Source organism: Boleophthalmus pectinirostris, unplaced genomic scaffold, assembly GCF_026225935.1.
Source record: "Boleophthalmus pectinirostris isolate CB_2022bp ecotype Guang Dong unplaced genomic scaffold, ASM2622593v1 HiC_scaffold_8, whole genome shotgun sequence".
NCBI lineage: Eukaryota > Metazoa > Chordata > Actinopteri > Gobiiformes > Gobiidae > Boleophthalmus > Boleophthalmus pectinirostris.
In genome coordinates this window covers 8,097,728-8,120,411 of record NW_026571515.1, presented here as the reverse complement: position 1 = coordinate 8,120,411, position 22,684 = coordinate 8,097,728, and the positions used below count along the sequence as shown (strand labels likewise).

The following is a 22,684-nucleotide window of genomic DNA, read 5'->3' as shown; positions in this document are numbered from 1 at the left end:
GTATGTAATCTGTAATCTGTAGGGGAATACATTTTAAAAGTCACCTTCCCAACACTGTTTGTGCATGTTTGAGCAATCTTTAATTACTTATTTTGAAGACACCATATTCCAGATTAATCCATTTTCACCACCACTAGTATACGCCCATTGCTCTGTACTTCGTTTTCTAATTTTATTTTTTTAATCCGTGATAGGCGCCGGACTCAGCAGCGTCTGGTAATCACGTTGGTACAAATGGAAAAAGAAAATCTGCTGCTTTCTAATGTGATACGCAGCTATCCGTAAGAGGTGCTGAGTCTTTGTTGTGATGTTTACGCCGCAGTCAGCTCCCATTTTTCATTTTTCTAAGTTCTGCAGTTTTCGAACGCAGAAGTCATTTCTAAATAGAGCGCTGCAATTTAAAATGTGCAAATTATAACCTAATGATCCACTGGTGTCTTAGATTAAACTAACTATACAGCAGACACAAGCACAATGTCGTCTTTACAGTTTGTTACATTCTCAGAAGGTGATGCACAATTCAGCATTATTCACTCACACTCGGCGATAAGCTGCTCTCACAGCATCTCCCAGCGCAGAAAGCTCCGATAAAATGAGGTCACATGTTTACTAAAAGGCTAATTATCAGTGCGCCGCTGCCTCTCCCGGAGCTGTTATCGATCGTGCGCGCAGGGTTCAGAGTTCAGGCGTGCTAAAGGCGTGAACGGATCAGTCGAGGCCACGCTAATATGAAGGGAATGCAGAAGAAACTGGACGCAAATCTGAACTTTAAGACTGTGAACTGCGCGTGAGAAGTCGCACTTTATTGAAGATTTACACGAGGTAGGTGGGAAAAGACTGTTCGTACCATAAATGTAGAGTTGGGTTCATTTTTTTAAGAGATTTGGCTCTGTAGGCAACCGGTGATGTAGCCGGTCTTGCGTATCGGCTCTCAAGTTGGACCAATACACTTTTGTACTTTTATATACAAAGCTGTTCTGTATTGTTTGATGGTTAACGAGGTTTTATGGCACATTCGGACCAGTTTTATGATGCACTGATTGCGTTTTAAAGGTCCGTTTTGTAACTTCAGGGGTGAAATGCTCGTCTCAACGGACATGTGATTTGATTTGCTTTGCCTGGAATGTTTCACAGTGCGGCATTAAACCTTTCTGTCTTCATGGAGACCAAAATCAGACCAAGTTACAGGTGGTTTTATAGCTCAAAAATACCTAGAAAAACAGGCATTCTGACTGTCTCTCCACAGATCTGACCTGTAACTTGATCTGATTTTGGTCTCCGCGGACATGTGAGGTGATTGCTGTGCCTGGAATGTTTCACAGTGCGGCATTAAACCTTTCTGTCTTCATGGAGACCAAAATCAGACCAAGTTACAGGTCAGATCTGCGGAGAGACGGTCAGAATGCATGTTTTTCTAGGTATTTTTGAGCTATAAAACCACCTGTAATTGAATAAATGTCATACTCTTTGACTCTTTAATGTCATACTATGGAACATTCCAGGCAGAGCAAGTGACGGAACACCAAACAAAAAGTTACATGATGCACCTTTGAGTATATAAACGTTTTCAATTAGTGATTCACCAAAAAATTTGCTGGATCGGGTTTCAGTTGGACTTTTGATTGGATGTAATGAGACTATTTACTGGCAGATTTTGGCCCAGAATGTATTATAATGTTTGAACTTTTATTCATACAAAGCTGTTCAGTGACTTGAACAATAATTAACTGTTACATAACACAATTGCGTCTCTTGTGTAATACGTTAACTGTGTTTTAAGGAAATAAGTACCATTTTCTGTACTTGCACTGGTATCACTTAATATCTGATAATGGCAGATACTTAAAGGTACTTAAAAGTGCAACTGTGCAACTTTTCAGGTAAAGGGTCTATGAAGCTGTTATTGCTTTGGCTGGAATGTTCCATGGTATGACATTAAACATATCCATCTAGCATTTGTTCATTAAGTGTGTTTCTGTTGCTTACAATACAAGTGATTCCGTCTGTGAATAGGGGCGATTCTCCACAGATCTGAACTGTAACGTAGTGTAGTGCTGTGAACCGCTTGTCTCCCTTGTGATAGATAAATAATAAATAAATTGCGGCCCTCAGACAAATTTTTCTTGGCCCTCAGTCTTTCAGGTGAATTGGCCCAAATTACCTTACATCATTTAAAAATTAAATTCTTACTGCAAGTATTTGGAAAGTCTACCTTGAAAAAGCGAATATTTCATCTTTAGTGTGTTTTTTTAAGGATCTTAGCATGAGCCATCAGTGTTCATTCATGCTGTTCGTGTTAAACATGCACATGTTTCAATTATTCCCTGTATTGAGCATCAGTCTACGGCCCTCGATCGGCCCTCTGCTTCATCTGTGTTTAGATATGTGGCCCTTGATGAAAAAAGTTTGGACACCCTTGTTCTAGACAAAGCAATGACATTTCCATAGAGATAAGCAGGCGATGGACATTAGATATGTTGTACAGAGCACCGCTAAAGTCAAAGTATCTGTATCGGAACTGGAAAAGCTGGATCGGTGTCTGTATCTAGTTGGTATCGTCACTTATACCCGTTGTTTCGCTGTCTGTAATGGGACTTAAAAAGATGGACTGGTACATATTTCGTTCTACACAGATAATTTAGATTGTGGTATAAAGATGGGCCTATACGTGTCTGAAAGGCTTGTTGGAATTATTGTTTATTATTGTTAGCGTGCGCCTGTGTGAAGTTTTGTGCCGCAAAAAGTTTTCTTTGTGTTGTGTTAGTTTTGGAAATGTTAAAGATTCTTTTATAGGTCAAATTGGGGTCAGCCAGCCCCTCAGGGAGCTTCAAAATGCTCTAAAATGGCCCAAAATGGTGTTGATTTGTGCTTTGTTTGTGCTGCAAAAAGTTTTGTTTGTGTTTTATGGTTCTTAAGCTATTAACAGTTTTATTTTTGACCGATAATGTCATCCAGCCCCTCGAAATGTTAAATAGCCTCAAAACAGGCAGAAAATTATACAAAACATTTGTATTTCGTTTGTTCTGTTTTGTGCTGTTACAATTTTGATTTGTGCGAGTATATTTCTAAAATTATGAGTTACTACTATAGTGCACAGCCTGTAATAAACAAACAACAAACAAATAAACAATAAAACACACAAAGAAATAAACAATACGCAAACAAACAACAATAAATAAACAAATTTGTGATCTGTCGGTTAGTGGTTTGAGAGTTATGCTTGGAACAAACAAACAGGAGGACACACAGACAGATGTTTCTCATATTAATAGATTATTTTTGCGGAAATTATATGATGTCATTTCCGCTCAGCTGATAGCGGCGACTTTAACAAAACTCCACAGAATTAGTGAAGCTAAATGATCTCAGGCTGTGGAAAAGTCTGTGTTATTATATAAAATATGAATCAAAAGCAAGTTACTAAAGACTCATACAGACTTGAGTTTTTGTGCAGGTTTGCGTTTGATGGGGGGGTCAACTTCACGGAAGCATGCTGGGGTTTTTTTACACTTAAAAAGTCCATTTTACTTTCACTATTTACCATAAATAAACTCACTGTCATGGCAACATACCATTTTACAATTAACCTCTAACTAACCTTTAGTCATTCCTCACTCACCTTATGCATCTCAAACATCCTAATTATTCACAACCGTGAGTTTATAAATGCTTTTCACAACTTTTTAATGTCAAAATAATGCAAACAATGACTAGCATGCCGACAGTTTACTTCCTGATTATCGGACGAAAAAAAAGGCTTAAAATTTTGTTAGTTAAAAAGTCACTTTACTTTCAATATTTTCCTTTAAAAACTGTCACAGCAACGTACTATTTTACAATTAACAAACACCAACATGTCGTCATTGTGTTCTTGGGCAAGACACTTCCACCTTTTCTGTATTGTATTACTATGACTGTTTGCGTCAATTTCTTCATCTTTTTAATAGTCAAAAAGCCCCACAGAAGCCTTACGAGCGAAACGTAGGGTAAATGCGTGTTTATTGTTTATTGTTTGTGAAGAGGCCTACAGGCAGACATCTCTCGGCTGACCTTTCACCTTTGTGTTTGTACCGTTTAACAGCGTGGAAGTGTGCAGTCAATAAAGCTTCTTGTTTGTTTAATGATTGTCAGTGCAAACAAAAGACTTCAGGGCAAAGCAAAATGAAAAGCTGTTTGAACAAGAGAGTTGAGAGTGTGCTGTTTTATTAGGAGCTTTTGGTGCGGAGACAAATACACGAGGTAAGGATTTGGAATGGGAACTTTAAGATTAGTGTTGTCATGATGCTAAAATTTCAAACTCGATTTCAGAACTAAGGAATAAACTATGATTCCGATACCGTGATGATAATAAAAACACTTTCTTTTACGGGTGTGCAAAAATATCAAAATATCATTACGTCTTATCGTTTAATGTGGTGATACAGTATTGATATCGTTGGCTGCTGTATCGATATATCGCCAAGAGTATTTTTTGGTATATTTTGCTAAATTATTTTGTTCCAGCGCTACAGTTTTGTTGTTTGTTTAGAGGAAATAAACTCATTTATGTGTTTTGATGATTAAAATGTTTGTGTTTCATGTTAACTTTGCACAAGAAGTGGTTTAACAAAGACTTTTAGTATCACAGCATTGATTTAGCCTTTATTTTTTATACAATTGTATTGAATTGATTTGAAATATATCGTATGGAATTGAAAGCTCACTGTATCGAGATATGTATTGTATCGTGACCTGTGTATCGAGGTTCTTAATGATACCCAGCTCTACTTTCTTTAGACTGTAGAAGGTAATTTTCAATATTAAATCGTAGCATTTTCTTTTATGTTTCCATGTGGTCTTATATCTGTGTAATCCCTCAGTGTCCAGGTAATTTCTGTGCGTATACTAGTCTATGCTCTTATACTTTTATAGATTTTTATAACGTTTTGGAGATGTGTTCAGAACAAAATGGTCTGAGGAAGGAGTTTGAAGGGGCTGAACAATTTCATTAACTTTTTTTCTGATACGTTTTGAATTGTGCTTACATTTGTGATCTATGTTTTTCAAATTAAGATTTAGTTCAAGATTAGGGGATGTCAAGGTTAGGTTAAAATATGAATAATGAATAACTGCCTTTTTTTGTCAATTTCTTCACATGTACTGGACATACAAAGGAATCAAAATTACAAAGGAATCACATTACAAGTGCTCAGTACAATATGACATGAGGAGACCAGACATGGGCTGGACCAGAAGACACGTAGCAAATAGGAATAAACAATGCAGCATAAAATGAGGATGAGGGAGGAGAAAAGAAAGAGAACTGCCCCCAGACCCTGCTCCTATCGGGGCATAGTATGGTATGAGTACACAAAAAAAAACAAAACAACACCTCCGGGAGATCAGCATATAGTCAAAACACAGTACAAACATTTCCACAGTACAAACATTTCCACAGCACTGGTAACCGAGTAGGATAGGGGTGTAAAAATAACCCAATGTTGGCAAGCAGCATCCGGATCCTGCAGCCTTTGGCACTAGATACAACACAACGGGTGCAAAGATAATAATGTGATCATTTTAGAAGCAAAATTAAGTAATTTTCATTCAATGTATACTCCAAAAAGTGCTTCTTCATCTGACCGTTTATGTCGTCTCAACTTTACTTTATCATCCATAAAGTTTGATTCATAAACAAGGTCACATCGTTTAACATAAATAATGAGAGTGATAAGGTGTTATAATTAGGGATGTAACAATAACCGAAATATCGTGATATCGTATCGTTAAAATTCTCACAATAATATCGTGGACCATCACAATATATCGAATTACAAATCTCTTTGCGTAAATTAAGAGTTAGTGCAGCAATAGCAAGCAGAGTTAGTGCAGCAAAAAAGACAGAGGGAACTACATAGACCATGATCCTTTGCTCCATTTCAGTGCAGACGACAAGAAGAAATAACAGTTCTAAGCACTTTTAAGTCTTAGTTCTTTGGATTAAGTCTTGTCAACGCATTTTAAGAGGAAAAAGTAGCATATTAATATTTTTGTTAGCCTCCACAAAATATCGAAATAAATATTGTACCGTGAGATGTATATTGTGAAAAGATCGTACCTTAAGATTTGGATATCGTGAGCCTCCCCACCATATCGTGAACTTTCCCACAATATTGCAATAAATATCTAAATATCGTTCATACCGTGACGATTTAGTATCGCGAGACTTGGATATCGTTACACCCCTAGTTATAATGTTATCTCCTCACCTGGAGATCTTCCCTCAAATAGAAACACTCCGTTCCACCTTGTGATGTCATGTGGTAATACAGGAAGTGCTCCACTGTGTTTTCAAACTCCACACACCTTCGCTAGAATCATTTGGATAATTTCAGCCCTGGAATTGCCGATCTCCACTGAATAAACGGTAGCTCTTAACTTGAAAATCCACAGCTTGATGGCATTACAAGGTTTAGAGCTTTGGAAATGCAGACAGACTAATGATGCAGGATTACTCAAATTTTAATCAAACAAAATAAAACTCCAGGTAGGTTTTTTGATGAGGTAACAGCATTCTAACATGGCTTAACGCTCACAAGAGTCAATTTTGCGTAATATAGGACCTTTAAGGATTTCACCTGATTGGTCATGGTTTCACAAATCAGGAATAATCTTTAAATGGTCGCGTTTTTTCTTATAATAATTGCAAATTTGATATTGTGACATCCCTATTCGAGATTACCAAGATTTAAACTAGTAGCATTCAGGTTTTAGAGGAGACTGAAATGTGCACTGCCAAACCAATACAAGAATCTCATGCATTTCAGAACATGTTTTTAAATTACAGGGTTAGCAGGTTTTATAATTAGTTAGACTCCATGGGGAGACGGTGTTCTGTTTGAACTTTATATTACATACATAATTGCGGCCTTGGCAATTTTCTGTATACAGCCATTCAGATTGAAATGGCTCTTTGATTGCAATTACTCTTAGAGCCCTGGTGGGAATAATGAATGTCGGGGTACGAGGATGCCTAGAGGGTTTGAAGGTAGACTATAGATTTATACATTTCTGAGGCATGTGAGGTTTTTTGACATGTTGCGGAGGATAAACAGAATAGCTTTAAGGTGCTATTTGGTTTTTTTTAACAGTCTTTAAAAGTGCATTGTGTAACTTTTCTGATTGAGTGTTTGCCACCTGCTTTACTCCATGGTGTGTGGTCAGATGTGCTTGATCTGATTTGCATCCATATTCACAAGATTGGCGAGCAAAAGGGAACAGAAGTGTTTACACTGAAGGATCATTCTAACAAACCAATGAGTTTTAGTTACAAGGCCAAATGTTTTTCTAGAAGATAAACTAATCACTATTTGAATGTCATCATAATCAATATTTTCCTGTGGGGGTCTGGTCTCAGTTAGAAATTCACACAAAGACAGATTGAGAGAAATCTTTTCACAATATAAATTTCCATCACATTGGACTTAGTAAATCAGAGAAGAATAAATTGTAGGGGTGTAACGATATCAAAGTCCCACGATACGGCGCGGTATGAACCTCACGTTACGATATTTTTTGCGATATTTTGTGGAGGGAAACAAAACTGTGAACTACTTTTTCCTTCTTAAAATGCCTCGACAAGACTTAAGCCAAAAAACTAAGACTTAAAAGTGCTTAGAACTGTTATTTCTTCTTGTAGTCTGCACTGAAATGGAGCAAAGGATCATGGACTATGTAGTTCCCTTTGCCTTTTGCTGCACCATAACTCTTAATTTAAGCAAAGAGACACTGAGAACTTTGACGATATATGACGACATTTCGGTTATTGTTACATCTCTAATAAATTCCAAGTGTTTTAAGCCATTTTCATCAGCTGAAAATGGATTCTGGATGAGAGCCAAATTGTGAAACTGGTTTCCGGATTAGAAAACCGTCTCTACGCTGAAGCACTAATGGACGAGTGAGGGATTACGTCGTCTCTAGCAACAGTTTACTTCCTGATTATAATAACAGGACAATGGACAATAAAACGCATTAGAAGTAGAGGCAGAGGGTACAGTAGTAGTAGTAGTAGTTAAGGATGTAACGATATCCAAATCTCTCCATACGATATGCATCTGACGGTACACGATATTTACTGCAATATTTTGGAGATAGGATGCTTTTTTGCTTTTAAAATACCCTGACAAGAGTTTGGTGTGAATTATTTCCGTCATAATCCCAAGAATTCAAGTAAAAACATATTACTTCATGTTGTCTGCGCTGAAATGAATCATGGGATATGTAGTTCTCGGTGTTTATAGGCTGTCGCTACTATAAAAAATGGATTTAAACAAAGGATCTTGTGATTTGATATGTTGTAAACACCCCACGATATTTTTGTGAGACTTTTGACGATACGATATTATGATATTTTGGTTATTGTTACATCGCTAGTAGTATTAAATAGTACAGTAAACTTGTTTTGACCTCAAGAGATGTTCATAAAATATATCTGTACTAGGACAGAGTTTGATAGATTTGTTTTCAGTGATTTTATTTTTTATTTTTATTTTTTTTGTCCTATAGAGTTTCTAAACATGCACAAATTTTAACCTTTCACTTTATGTATTCTGTCTTTTCAGGTTGACTTCTTCACTCCAGAGCAGAGCCGATATCCTCCTTTTCTGATTGGTCCAAACTCCAGAAGAAGACTGAGGATTGGGATATTGTTGCAGTATCAGATCTTGCTTGGTTCCTGGGGGCGTGGCTTCTTGAAAGCCCAAATTTGGAGATCCTGGTCCAGGGTCCAGAGGAACTGAATCTCACCTCAAACTGAAGAATCATGTGCTAAAGTCCAGCTCTGCCCCAAAACCTCCCACCAGCTCCGCAAAATGAATAATGAGGATGAGTTCTACGACGCCGTCACAGGTCAGTGCTGGACAGATGTTTGATTTGACAGTGTAATATAATGTACAGGAAAGGAGGGTGTTGAACCTTGTGTTTTGTTTCATTCACACATTTTTAATACACAAATCCTGCATATTTAGAGTTCTTCTCTCAAACAGAAAACACTGTTCCACCTTGTGATGTCATGTGATAATAGGCAAGGCAAGGCAAGTTTATTTGTAAAGCACAATTTGTACACAAAGTAATTCAAAGTGCTTTACAGAATAAGAAATACATTAAAGTCACAATAAAACTAATCAAAACATAAATAATCATCATAAAATAAAAAGAGAGAGACAGTAAATGAGAGAGAAGAGTGCGGAATGAAAAATAAAAACCTTTCTGTCATATGCGGCTAACCAGAACTGTTTTGAGCCTGGATTTAAACAGCATCAGTCATCTTCAGGAAGACTGTTCCAGGTTTTAGCTGCATGAATCTAAAACGCTGACTCCCCGTGTTTAGTCCTGCCTCTGGGCAGCAGTAGAAGACTGGTCCCTGAGCTCCTCAGAGTGTGAGATGGTTCATATGACACTAACATGTCACAGATGTACTCTGGTGCTTGGCCATGAAGACACTACACAAGCAGAGCTGCTTTAAAGTCTATTCTCTGAGTCACAGGAGCCAGTGCAGAGACCTGAGCACAGGACGCATGTGCTTTTACTTCCTAGTTCGAGTCAGGACCTGAGCTGCAACATTCTGGATGTACTCCAGCGTCTCACAGCTCGTTTGGAGAGACCAGTGAGCAAGCTGTTACAGTAGTCTCACCTACTGGAGACAAACGCATGGATAAGTCTCTCCAAGTCTGATTTAGACAGTAAACCTGTGATTTTTGCGATGTTTTTAGATGGTAAAAGGTGCAGATGTTATTAACTTGATGTTAAAGTTCAAGTCTGAGTTCATTATCCCTAGATTTCTAGCCTGATTTGAAGGTTTTAGGTTTAGATTGAAGGTTTGAAGTGCTCCACTGTGTTTTTAATCTGTATACACCTTCACTAGAATCATTTGGATGAGTTCAGCCCTGGATTTGCCAATTTCCAGTGAACAAAACTTAAAAGGTTGCTGATAAATTAAAAGCTATCACTTCATTTGAGCTTTGTAGATGTAGACAGACTAATAATAAAAGATTACTCAAACATGTGTGAATGAAACAAAACACAACTCCGGGTATGTTTTTGAGGAGGTAAGAACATTATAACATTGTTTAAAGCTCACAAGACTCAATTTTGTGTAATATAGAACCTTCAAGACTATCCGATAAAATAACACAGAATATTTCATCCTGGTTTTGTCGAGTCACAGCAGATGTTTTTATGTAACAGTGTCCCTGGTCTTAATAGCCCGGTCTCCATCACTGAACAAACCTCAGTGCAACTTGAGCAGCTCTTGTCTGATGATTTCTTGAATAATTCAGTGCGGCATCTCCTCTCCACAACATGTCGTGTCTAGTACACACTCACACTGATTAAATGATTTTGAATATTTTTAGTTATTCTTTTATAATAGCTCCAGTTCTATGTAATCTGTCCAGAGATGGCAATGTCGTTTGAAAGGATGAAGCCCAAAAGTGATGTTTAATTATGTGCACGGCTTTGAATAGAGTTGTTTAAAACATTACGCAAACAAAACCGAGTGTTTGGGTTGGGTCCCAATTAGGGCTGGGCATCATTAAGAAGTTGCTGATACGATACATACTAGAGCCCGACCGATATGGATTTTGTTGTGGCCGATATGAAACGGGTATAATGGGAGTTGGAGCTGCCGATAGCCGATATATTCGCCGATATATTTAGTGATGTAAAAATTCACTGTAAATCTTGAATTGTTTAAAAAACTTAGGTTTGGCTCTAGTGGATTCTAAATTGGGTTTATTTAGGCAACATTTATTGTTGTTCTGCCTCTTTACATCATATTTACAGACAGTAGATTGGCCTAATGGCATTTTTGCATCACATTCTAGCTACTAGTGATGGGTATTCCAGTTTTTTTTTGGGAGAACCGGCTCTTTTGGCTCGGCTCACTAAAGCAGCTGGCTCTTTCGGCTCCCAAGCGACTCTTGAGATTGTTTTTGTTGCAAGCAGGACTAAACCAGAACTGAACCAGGACTGAAAAAGGACTAAACCAGGACTAAAACAGATTTTAAACCATGTGTGAAACAGGACTAAACCAGAACTTAACCAGGTCTGAGTGTCGGGACTCGGTTTCTATCTCTCTCCCTCACTCGAGGCCAAGATTAGTCCTGGTTTATTCATTTTATGCTGAACTGCAGCCAAATATGCACTTTTAAAAAAAAATCCTGTGTACACGCAGATTTCTGAAAGTTTCGTTTTCAGCCGCTGCTGCTGTCAAACTACGGGTCTACAAGCGGCTTGAAGAGAAAAAGTGAGAAAAAGAGAAAACACGGCTCCCAATAAGAAACATGCTCCCGTTGTTCGCTTCAAAGAGCCGCTTCGATCGCGACCGACCCATAACTCCTAGCTAGTAAATAAACTACCGCTATTAGCCTTTAGCTGGTAATTAATTATATGCATAAATGTGGATCATTCACACGTCTATTCACAGCTCATTTACATATCAATGCAGGTCCAGTAACAAATATACGGCCAATATAGTCAATAGAAAACAGCCTGTTTATGTGCGGGAGCTACAGCAGCTAATCGCTAACAAAACCTAAACTAGCTTCAAAGTCGATGTATTTCCAACACTCACCGCTCACACAGGCTCCTCCTCACATCACAAGTCTGCACTAATAAATGTCCTTTTAATCCAGACTCAAACCGATTGTCGTAAAAAGAAACTAATCTCAGTGTTGTGCACGGCTGCGGGTGTAAACAAGAACACGTGAGTGAAGTGACGAGACTCTGTGGTGTGTTCAGGGACAGTACGGACACAGACACAGACAAATTACACCGCAGATAAATACTGATGTGGAGCCACATATTAGGACATTTATCTGTCTGTAAATTGGATTAAATGAACAGAATGTAGAGAGTCTAAGCTTTATAACGAGGTATAACATGCCCACGTGAAATATCGACCCATATCAGCAAGCATATCGGCCGATAGCCGATATGTCTCCAGGTGCCCATATTGGCCGATAATATCGGCCCGCCGATATATCGGTCAGGCTCTAATACATACTTCGATACACAGGCCACGATGTGATACTTGATCTTGATACAGTGAGCTTTCATTTGATACGATATATTTCAAATGCATTCGATACAGTTCAATAAAAAACAAAGGTTAAATCATGGCAAGTCTTTGTTAAACCACTTCTTGTGCAAAGTTAATATGAAATACACCCATTTTAATCATTAAAACTGTGAAAATGTCAAATGTTGTTGCATAAAAATTAGGGATGTGACAATAACCGAAATATCGTGATATCGTATCGTCAAAGTTCTCACAATAATATCGTGGACCATCACAATATATCGAATCACAAGTGTCTTTGTTTAAATTAAGAGTTATGGTGAAGCAATAGCTAAAAAAAAACACAGAGGGAACTACATAGACCATGATCCTTTGCTCCATTTCAGTGCAGACTACAAAAAGAAATAACAGTTCTAAGCACCTTTAAAACTTTTTAAGTCATTTTAATATTTTTGGATTAAGTCTTGTCGAGGCATTTTAAGAGGAAAAAGTTGCATATTTAGCTGTTTAGCCTCCACAAAATATCGCAATGAATATTGCACCGTGAGATGTTTATCGTGAAAATATCATACCAAGAGATTTGAATATTGTTACATCCCTAATCGTGAGGTTTCCCACGATATCGCAATAAAAATCATACCGTGAGGTTCATACTTTGATGGTATCGTATCATGAGACTTGGCTATTGTTACATCCCTAATAAAAACATTTCTTTCCTCTGAACAAGCAACAAAACTGTAGCGCTGTAACTAAATAATTTGATATATCGATACAGCAGCCCACAATATCCATACCATATCATCACATTAAATGATACAGTATATCAATATTTTGATATTTTTGCACACCCGTAGTCCCAGTATTTGAGCTAATTTGCTCAGAACCACGTAAACATGAAATGTTTCAAAGTAGAAAAGTAAAAAGCAAAATGCGGTTTGATCATACCGCTGTATTGCAATATTGTGGTTATGTTGACAGCCTTTTCTGTATGAAGTAAATTAACTAAATTAACCTTTATACTCTGAAAATCATGTTCAAAGTAAACAACAATCTCCTGTCAAAATCGCTACAGAACATGTTCAAAATCCGAAAGAACCAATATGAGCTCAGAGGCACTTCCATGTTTATCAAAAAGAAAATTGGAACAAACATTATGAAATTGTGTATATCTGTTAAAGGGTGGAGCTGTGGAACAACTGCACAGAAAACCTGAAATTGTGCACCAGTCTCTTTCACTTTATAAAGAAGTTTAAATGTTTAACTCTGGACAGATACATGAAATATGAGACTTAGTTTGTGCTGTAGAACTTTGTTGTTCTGTTTCTGATTAGTTTGTTTCCTCTTGCTGTATTTATGAAGATGAACTGGTGTTAAGATGAAGCTCTGATAAAGGAATAAAGGGTAAAGGTATAATAAGCTTAAGCTCCAGCCTACACCTTTTCGGTCTGTGTATGTTAAATATGACTGTCTGTGAATTAATGTCAAAATATACCTGTGACCGAAATAAAATAAAATAAAATACAATTAAATATAATTAAATTAATTTAAATTAAATTAAATAAGAATAAAATAAGAATAAAATAAATAAAATAAGAATTAAATAAGAATAAATAAAATAAAATAAAATTTGAATAAAATAAAATAAAATTAGAATAAAATAAAATAAAATTTGAATTAAATTAGAATTAAAGTAGAACCAGAGCCGATGGAGCCAGAAGTGCTCCCATGCTCACTTCCACTTATTTGGAACAAGACAGTTTGTGAGTTAACTGCACTCATTTACATACACCGTTTAAGAGTACCGGCGCTTTTAGTTTTAATATCATGCACTTCTATAATGAAAGTATCTCCAGAAGAGTTATATTACACGTGATAGGCCCCGTAGTGAAATAAAATGTTTTCCCCCGTCTTATTGTGATTTTAATAGCTATAATATAACACCTTAAGCAGACATTTATTATCCCGCGCTCCGTGTCCCTGCTGTGATGGATCTGCATGTCCCGGCTCCAGTACCTTAACAGCTCTTATTTGCATGTGCTTTAGAGTCATCAATAAAATATGATAATGAGGCTTTTTGTTGTTATGATCGTCTTACTGAACAGACAGGTGCAGACCAGAACTCATCTAGTATTTATTCAAACAGAGCAGTGTCAGGTGGCAGGTCGTAATAATTCTCCCATAATGCACCCTGAATTATAGATGTTCTAAAAATAGGTAGTGCAGCTAATAGGTGTTTGTGTAGAGAAAAGGATTACAGTGTCATGTTTTATGGCGCTGTACCTGATTTTTTTACTGTTTTAAAATGAAAAAGTTCTGTTTTTCACATTTTAAAAGGTTTGTAGTTGTCCGGAGTTATTCCTCACTCTAATAATGTAAGCCAAACATCCTAATTAATCACCACGACGAGCTTGTAAGTGCTTTTCACAACTTTTAGAGACCATTCACAGTATTGTTAATAACAATTAGCATGCTGACAGTGCACTTGCTGGTTCTCAAGATGATAAAAAATGCTGTATAATTAAATCTAAACAGCACAAAGTGATGTAATTTTGACCCTGCTTTTACATTACTAGTTAACACAACAATCAGGTATAAGCCTTTTAAAACTAAATTAGCCATATTAGTAAGCCTGTAACGATAATCAATAAAACGATTAATCGTACGATAACTATTAACGAGCTCGATAACTTTTCCAGCCACGATAAATTCTATTTGGATGCGTGTTTGTTTTCCTCGCTCTCTCGCTCTTTCTCGATCTTTCTCGCTCGAATGTTAGAAGCTTCTATCGCTCTGACTCTTCTCGTTTAACAAATGCAATGACGCTTGAACCAACGTGCGCTGTGTTTATCAGCACAGGGGATGCGTGCGTAGTCTGTGCGCTTTCTGCCGCTGTCTGTGCCGTGCGCTGGCAACACAAGCTAGCGCCGCTGTCAGAGTAAGAAAACAGTTCATCGCCAAGTGCCAAAACAAGTCACGATGCCGAATCAACACTGGTGAGCGGGACACGTCTCAACAGCCACATGCCTCAAATAGCGAAACACAAACGACGAGAAGAAATGTCTCAAACTCCCAACAGCCGACATAAACCCAAACCCGAGCGACAGAACTAACCTAACGCCCGGGAGAATCCGAAATCCCGAAAACCGAACCGACACGACACCAGACAGGACAGAAACTCCCTGACAGAGAAACAGCATCCTGTGTCGCGGGTTAATACGAACATTTAAATGACCAAAATGACGAGACTCACAGCAGCAGCCACAGAGAGACGAGCCACAATATTCCAATGTAAGTCAATTACTAAAATCACTTTAAAGGACAATTTTGTTACAGAGACTTAATGATCCATTTTATTTATTGTTTTGGCTGTGTTTGGTTCAACAGTGGTTTATTCAGGTACATTTTTGTGAACAAGTCTTTGCTGTCAGTCAGACACATTAGACTAGTCCTATGTTAAGTCTGTTTTATTTAGGCCTGTTGTTTTTGGTTGTCTGTGTTAAATGTTCTTTAGAAAGTAAGGTTTATTGATCTTTGAGACAATGTATTTGCATTTTTATTCCATGGTCATTATATTAGTTGAAATTGGTCTCAAAATGTCAATATTATCGTTTATCTCAATAAATTCTTGGTCAATTAATCGTCCAGCAAAATTTGTTATCGTTACAGGCCTGCATATTAGTTATATTAATGTCCCGCAGCATGGCATTAAAGGTGCATTTTCTGGTGGAGGGTCCGTCAAATGCTTTTCCAAATGGAGATGTTATTGCTTTGCCTGGAATTTTCCACCGTATGATATTAAGCCTTTCTGCCTTCATGGAGACCAAACCAGACCAAGTTACAGGTCAGATCTGTGGAGACAAGAGGAAACCCTGCTCACAGTCAGAATGCTTGTTTTTTTCAAGGTATTTTGTGTTATAAAACCACCTTTAGTAAATGTAAATTAGAGTTGTTTAATGTCAACATTTCAAAAACAAGTAGGAGCCGAGAAGTTACGTAGTGCCCTTTTAAACTGCTTTATTTCCATCCAGACAAGCAGGTGACCTATTGAATACTGTAAATGAATAACCTAACTAGATAAGATTATCACCATATTGGAACATTATTTTTTTTCCCCAACTTTGTTTATTGAACATTTTTAACATTAACAGACAAACAGTGCATTGTATTGAATAATACTATTACAGGCATGACTGTAATACAGGAGGACACGTCTGACCCCACCCACTGGCAAAGCAGCCCAAAATAAAATAAATAAATAAATAATAATATTAGTAGTAGTACCATATTTTTTGGACTATAAGGCACACTTAAAATCCTTTTAATTTCAGACTTAAAATCCTTTAATTTTCTCAAAATTCGACAGTGCACCTTATAATCCGGTGTGCCTTAGGTGTTAATTCTGGTTGTGCTGACTGACCTTGAACTGATTTTATGTGGTACACGGTAGGGCTGGGTATCATTCAGAAGTTGTTGATACGATACATACCACGATACATAAGCAATAATATGATACATATCTGGATACAGTGAGCTTTCGATTCAGTTCGATTGAATATGACATATTTCAAATCGATTTGATACGGTTCAATAAAAAATAAAGTCTAAATCATGGCTGTGATACTAAAAGTCTTTGTTAAACCACTTCTTGTGCAAAGTCAATATGAAAAACACCCATTTTACTCATCAAAACAGTGAAAATGTCACATGTTTTGCATAAACGAGTTTCCTTCCACTGAACAAGCAATAAAACTGTAGTGCTGTAACAAAATAATTGAGTAAAATTTACCAAAAAACACTCTTGGTGATATATCGATACAGCAGCCCACGATATCGATGCTGTATCATCACATTAAACGATACGATATATCGATATTTTGATATTTTTGCACACCCCTAGTACACGGTAGTGGTGTGCAAAAATATCGAAATATCAATATATCGTACTGTTTAATGTGATGATATAATATCGATATCATGTATTGCTGTATCGATATATTGCCAAGAGTATTTTTTGGTGTAGTTTGCAAAATTATTTTGTTACAGTGCTACAGTTTTGGTGTATGTTTAGTGGAAGGAAACTCTTATGCAACACGTGACATTTTCACTCTTTTGTAAATGGTAAAATTGAGCGTTTTTCATATTAACTTTGCACAAGAAGCGATTTAACAAAGACTTTTAGTATCACAGTAACGATTTAGACTTTATTTTTTATTGAACCGTATCAAATCGCTTTGAAATGTGTCATATCGAAACGAAAGTGCACTGTATCGAGGTATGTATTGTATCGGCAACTTCTTAATGATACCCAGCCCTAGTACACGGTGCTCAAAAATGTGTCAAATTGTTTTAGTACGACTTTGGTAAGATACGAAGCCGCTTATAGTTAACACAAATGAGCCATGTGGTTTTAAGTTTTGTTTCTGTAAAATGTAAACAAATGTGCGTAAAGCTGCATCAAACACATTATTACTCAGTGTATATTTGAGTTGTTCTCGTAGGAAAAAAAAAAAAAAAAAGTTAAATTATCCACCCACATTCACATTCATAATACACATTCACCAAGACAGAGAGAAAATGCTGGGCGATGGATCGTGGACGCCTGGACTAAAGGATCAGTCTCAAGTGTCGTCCGTTTGTTGCGCCTTATAATCCGGTGCACCTTATAGTCCAAAAAATACGGTAATTTATAAATAAATATGCAATGTAAATGGATACAAACAAAAAAGGAGAAAAGGAGCTCGTCAAGATGAAAGGTTACATTGGATACATATTGGAACATTCTAGACAAATGCAATAACATCTCCGTGAGGACGAGCAGGTGGCAGAGCGTCCAGCAGATACGTTCCATTGTGAAATACATCGGGACATCTGGTGTATTGGCAAAACGATCCACCGTAAGCAGCATAAATTCAATTGTGTAACTCTTCAGCTCAGAGTCCCTTCTTTCAAAACACTCGCTGCTGATGTGGACAAATCAATAGAAAATCTGAAAGAGCCAAAGAGGGATATTTTACCTCCCTAAGCAGTTCTTTGTGTTAAATAACGGCTCTACAGAATATTCAATACACAAAGCTCCAAGCAGCAGCAGTTGTGGTATCTTAAAGTGCTTAAGGGCCCGTATTATACTCTATTTATTTTCTGATCTGTAATGTTTCCTCATCGAAAACATACCCGGAGTTGTGTTTTGTTTCATTCACACACGTTTAACACACAAATCCTGCACCTTCACCTGAATCATTTGGACGATTTCAGCCCTGGAATAGTCCATCTCTACAAAACAAAAGGTAAAACGCAGATACCAAATGGAAAACTACATCTACATGACAACACAAGCTGGAACAGAACATTTTGAGCAATACGGAGGCAGACTAATAACAAAGGATTACTCAAACATGTGTGAATGAAACAAAATACAATGCCAGGTCTGTTTTTGCTGAGCTAACCCCATTGTAATATGATTTAAAGAGCTTAAATGATTTCAAAACTATATTTATCAGTGTCCTGTTTTGAATTGTAGAGGGATGAATCACTAACATATCTGACAGTCATTATCTTTAACTAGTTTAAAAGTGTTTAATTGGCGTTTATTTTTTGCTGCTCGTGTTGTTGTTTATGTTATGATCATAGACTGTAAATAGAAGTAGAATAATAGAATCTGAAGCCACTCACATCGTTCTGTTCCAGCCTGTTACGTTTGGGCACTTTTTGGCTTTCCCCAGTTTTTTTTTATTGTTTATATTTTTTGTAGCGTTTCTGCTTAGTTTTGTTTTTGTAAGTTAGTTATGTTTTTGTGTTCTTTTTTTGTACTCATTTCCGGTAGGAGCCCTTAAATGTGCGAGCCCCCCGCCGCCTCGCTCGCTCTGTCCTCCTCCTCGTCCGCCGCCGCAGGTACCGGAGCGCACCCTGCTGGCTCCCCTGCTCCATCGTTCGGACAGCTTTTTTGTTAGTCGTTAGCATTTTGTTTTAACCTGGTGGGACCGGCTTAGGGATGGGCATTCGATGAAATTTTCGTAATCGATCGTCGGAAGAATTTACGATCCATTACTGATTAATCATTAACGTTTTTATATTAAAATGATCATCATTATTATTACTATCTGCACTACTAATCTGCAGAAATAAATTCAACTTTACGACATATAAACCGTAACGACTCTAGAGCCACATCAGCCCGTTTGACATTATAATGTGTTTAATTCAGTTTTGTGCAACTCTCACAGAAACGAAACTTAAAACTGCATCGCTAATTTGCATAAACTCAGCGAAGATAAAACTACAGCTCTTGTGTCGCTGATGCGGTTCAACTTCTGTCGGATTAAAAGACACGACTCAGCGGAATACAGGTTAGTGTGACCATATTTGCGTTTGTTAAAACCAGGACACCGTACGGGGGGAGGGAGGTGGGGACTCGTGAATCGACATTGAGCGACTCTCACCTGGCAAAACTTTTTCCCACTGGACACCGAAACATATGTGCTGCTTTATACACTTTGTACACCATGGCCTCCCACTTGTCCCGAACGCAACGGAAAGCGTGGAATTTCTTGTACAAGTCATTGTTAAATACACATTTGTGCTTTGGTACGTTGCAGACTGACCGACTGTTTGTGTCTCGCTCCTTCTGAGTGCAGAGAGACACATGTACGGACCTGTTTAGTCACCTCACACAGCAACTTACATTCGGTTTGTCGATTAAAATGAATGTAATCGATGAAATTCTTAATGATCAATTATCGATTAATCGATTAATCATGCCCATCCCTAGATCGGCTGTCCTGTTTTCGCTTTTCTGTTGGGTTTAGGTTGTTGTTTTTTTTTGGTCTTTAGTTACGGGTGCTGGCAGCTGCTCCTACGGCCCTCTGAAGGGTTGGCCCGGTGTCGCACCCTTTTGTTCTTTTTGGCCGGCTCATCAGGTCCACCTTTCTGTTGTTACTTTCTTGGTTTGGGCACAGGTTTCTTTTTTGGATTTAAAAACATCTCTTACAGCAAGAAAAAAATTAAAAAACCTTTAATTTGGTCTCCGTGTCCTTTGATAAATATGTTGAGACTCATGTTTCTGGGTTGTAACACAGCCAAATGAAGCAAATCAAGGCTAGCAGTTACAGGAGCTAAATTGTGATCAAGTTATATTTTTGAAAATCTGACTGTGTAACCAAAAAGCCAATCAGGAGTGAGTTTGTTGAACTTCTCTTAAGTGACACACAGTAGATGTCAATCCAACTTGTTTGAGAAACTAATGGGAGATGATCTTGGGAAAAGAAGGCACCTGATTGGTCTGTTATTAATGTTCATATCTTGATTTACAGACAAAAAGGCGAAAAAAAAAAAAAAAAACATAACCCGTAACCCATAACGTACATGCGACACAACTTGAGATATTCCTGATCTTTTTCTCCAACTCTTTCTTACAAGTTTTACACAGAAAACGGTCTGTTGAGACATTTCTATGTAAAGTAACATAGTTTTAATGTTCAGAAAGAAGATGAGAGAGCGTTGTGTGGCTGTAAGAGCATGGACTGTAACTCTTACAGACACACAGCGTTGTCTGAATTTAAATAGGAATCTAATATTTACATAACCCTGTATAACTCTGACCACGTACACTACTGGTCAAAAGTTTTAGAACACCCTCATTTTTCCAGTTATTGCAATTCAAGTCGTGCAAGTCCAATGAAGAGCTTGAAATGGTACAAAGGTAAAAACTGAACAGACAGAGGTTAAAAAAATATAAAAGATACACAATACAAGTCCAAATTATACCAAAGCTACGTCAGGAAAAAAGAACAAGATGGTAAAGCTTGAAAACATGGAGCGTCCAGTACAGTCTCCAGACTTAAACCCCATCGAGCTGATTTGGGATGAACTGGACAGAAAATTGAAAGCCAAGCAACCTACAGGTGCCACACGTTTATGGGAACTTCTGCAACAGACTTGGGAAGAACTTTCTGAATAATATTTGATTTTCTATTGTAAAAAGAACGAGCCACAAATGTGTTCAGCTGTTATATCTGTCAAAGGTGGACACTTTCATGAATCAAGAGTTTAGAATAAGTTTTGGTCGACAGTAGCGCTGGACGATATGGATCAAAAAATATATCGAGATATATTTTGCTATATTTCGATATACGATATATATCTCGATATATGTTCAAGAAAAAATAACCCCCTAAAACTGAAAACTGCAAAAACAAATCTGCCAAATTCCACAAGGTCCTTTTTTTTTTATTGAAGTGTAAGAGGTCGGCAGTTCATATAGGAACATTTAAGATTACAAAAAAAACCTAATTACATAAATAATAATTTAACTGTAAAATAAAAGAAATAATACATATTTCCTTCTTTTCATTCATAGATAAAACAACTCAAGACAAGCTCATCTTTGCATTAACTCTATTATCCAGACCAGAACCAGAACCATGAGCTCCTTTAGCAGAAGAAACTCAGGATGTTCCTTATTTCAATAGATCCATGTTCCATCAGTTAGGAGTTCTGAGGTTTAATCCCACAATCCACTGCAGATCAAACCCAACGTTTCCAAACACCATTGTACAAGTGACACTGCAGCAGATTATTCATTAAAATCTTCTCCATAAATAAACTTACATGACTAAACTTTACAATATATAAAGCACAATGACTCTAGAGCCACATCAGCCATTTTGACATTATAATGTGTTTAATGCAGTTTTGCGCACGTGTGTTTACGTTTTACAGAAACGAAACTTAAGCGCTTGACTCATTTGCATAAACAGCACTTCTCACGCAGCTCAGCTCGTTTAGCTTCTTTCGGGCTAAAGAACGTGACTCAGTGGAATATGAGGATGTGCTGCTGATGGTTTTGTCTGTAAATGGTTGAAAAGGTTCGTGGGGCTTGAAGCTTTTCACTGGCACCAACTTTCGGCGTTCAAGGCGATAGTGACGAGTGAAGGAGACATGAGCGAACAAAATCAGGGAGGCGGAGGCGAAGAGAGAGAAGACAAACAAGCGAAGCGGCGAATTCTAAATTTAATATAAGCATTATATCTATATATACGATATGTCAGAATTCATGTCGAGTTTAAAAACTCGATATATTTATAATATCGATATATCGCCCACCCCTAGTCGACAGTAAACAGTAAAAAACTAGAAAAAGTGTGGTGTTCTGAAACTTTTGACCGGTTGTGTATTTCTCACTTTCAACCTTACGTCATTCCTTGCGGTGAGTTAATCCCTTTTTATTTTGTATAACTGACACAAATAACTTTTGGCAGTCGTCTGTGTTAGAGGTGTGTTTGCTTAACTATTTAAAACTATTCTAATCCACCGCTCACCTGATCTTGGTACAGCCCCACCCTTTCTCACCTAAAAGCACCAACAAGCTGAGTGTGTGGTGACAGGTGCAGCCCTGTCCTGTCCTCCATCTCATCACGGTTGAGTGGAGTTCATAAAATACTTTGTTTTGTGATTGTGGACACTGCATTATACGACGTGTGAAGTGTGCGCAAGACATGCTTTTGGTTCATAAAAGAGCATTAAAGAGAATGGCCTTTTACAATGTGTTTTATTTGAATAGTTTTATTGAGCATTATAAAAAGTCACAATGCATAAATACAGTAGGCTTCAGGGTTGAATTACTGCTGT

At 37.4% G+C, this 22,684-nt stretch overlaps 1 protein-coding gene across 2 annotated transcripts in view; it reads left to right on the top strand.

The window, feature by feature from the left end:
• Window positions 1-22,684, top strand: part of osbpl2b (oxysterol binding protein-like 2b) — a 94,116-nt gene that overhangs the window by 33,364 nt on the left and 38,068 nt on the right. For both annotated transcript variants that reach the window (XM_055166399.1, XM_055166400.1), the window contains exon 2: window positions 8,604-8,889. In XM_055166399.1, the coding sequence (XP_055022374.1) occupies window positions 8,853-8,889 (37 nt within the window). In that variant the 5' untranslated portion in view covers window positions 8,604-8,852. The remainder of the gene's footprint in view (window positions 1-8,603; window positions 8,890-22,684) is intronic.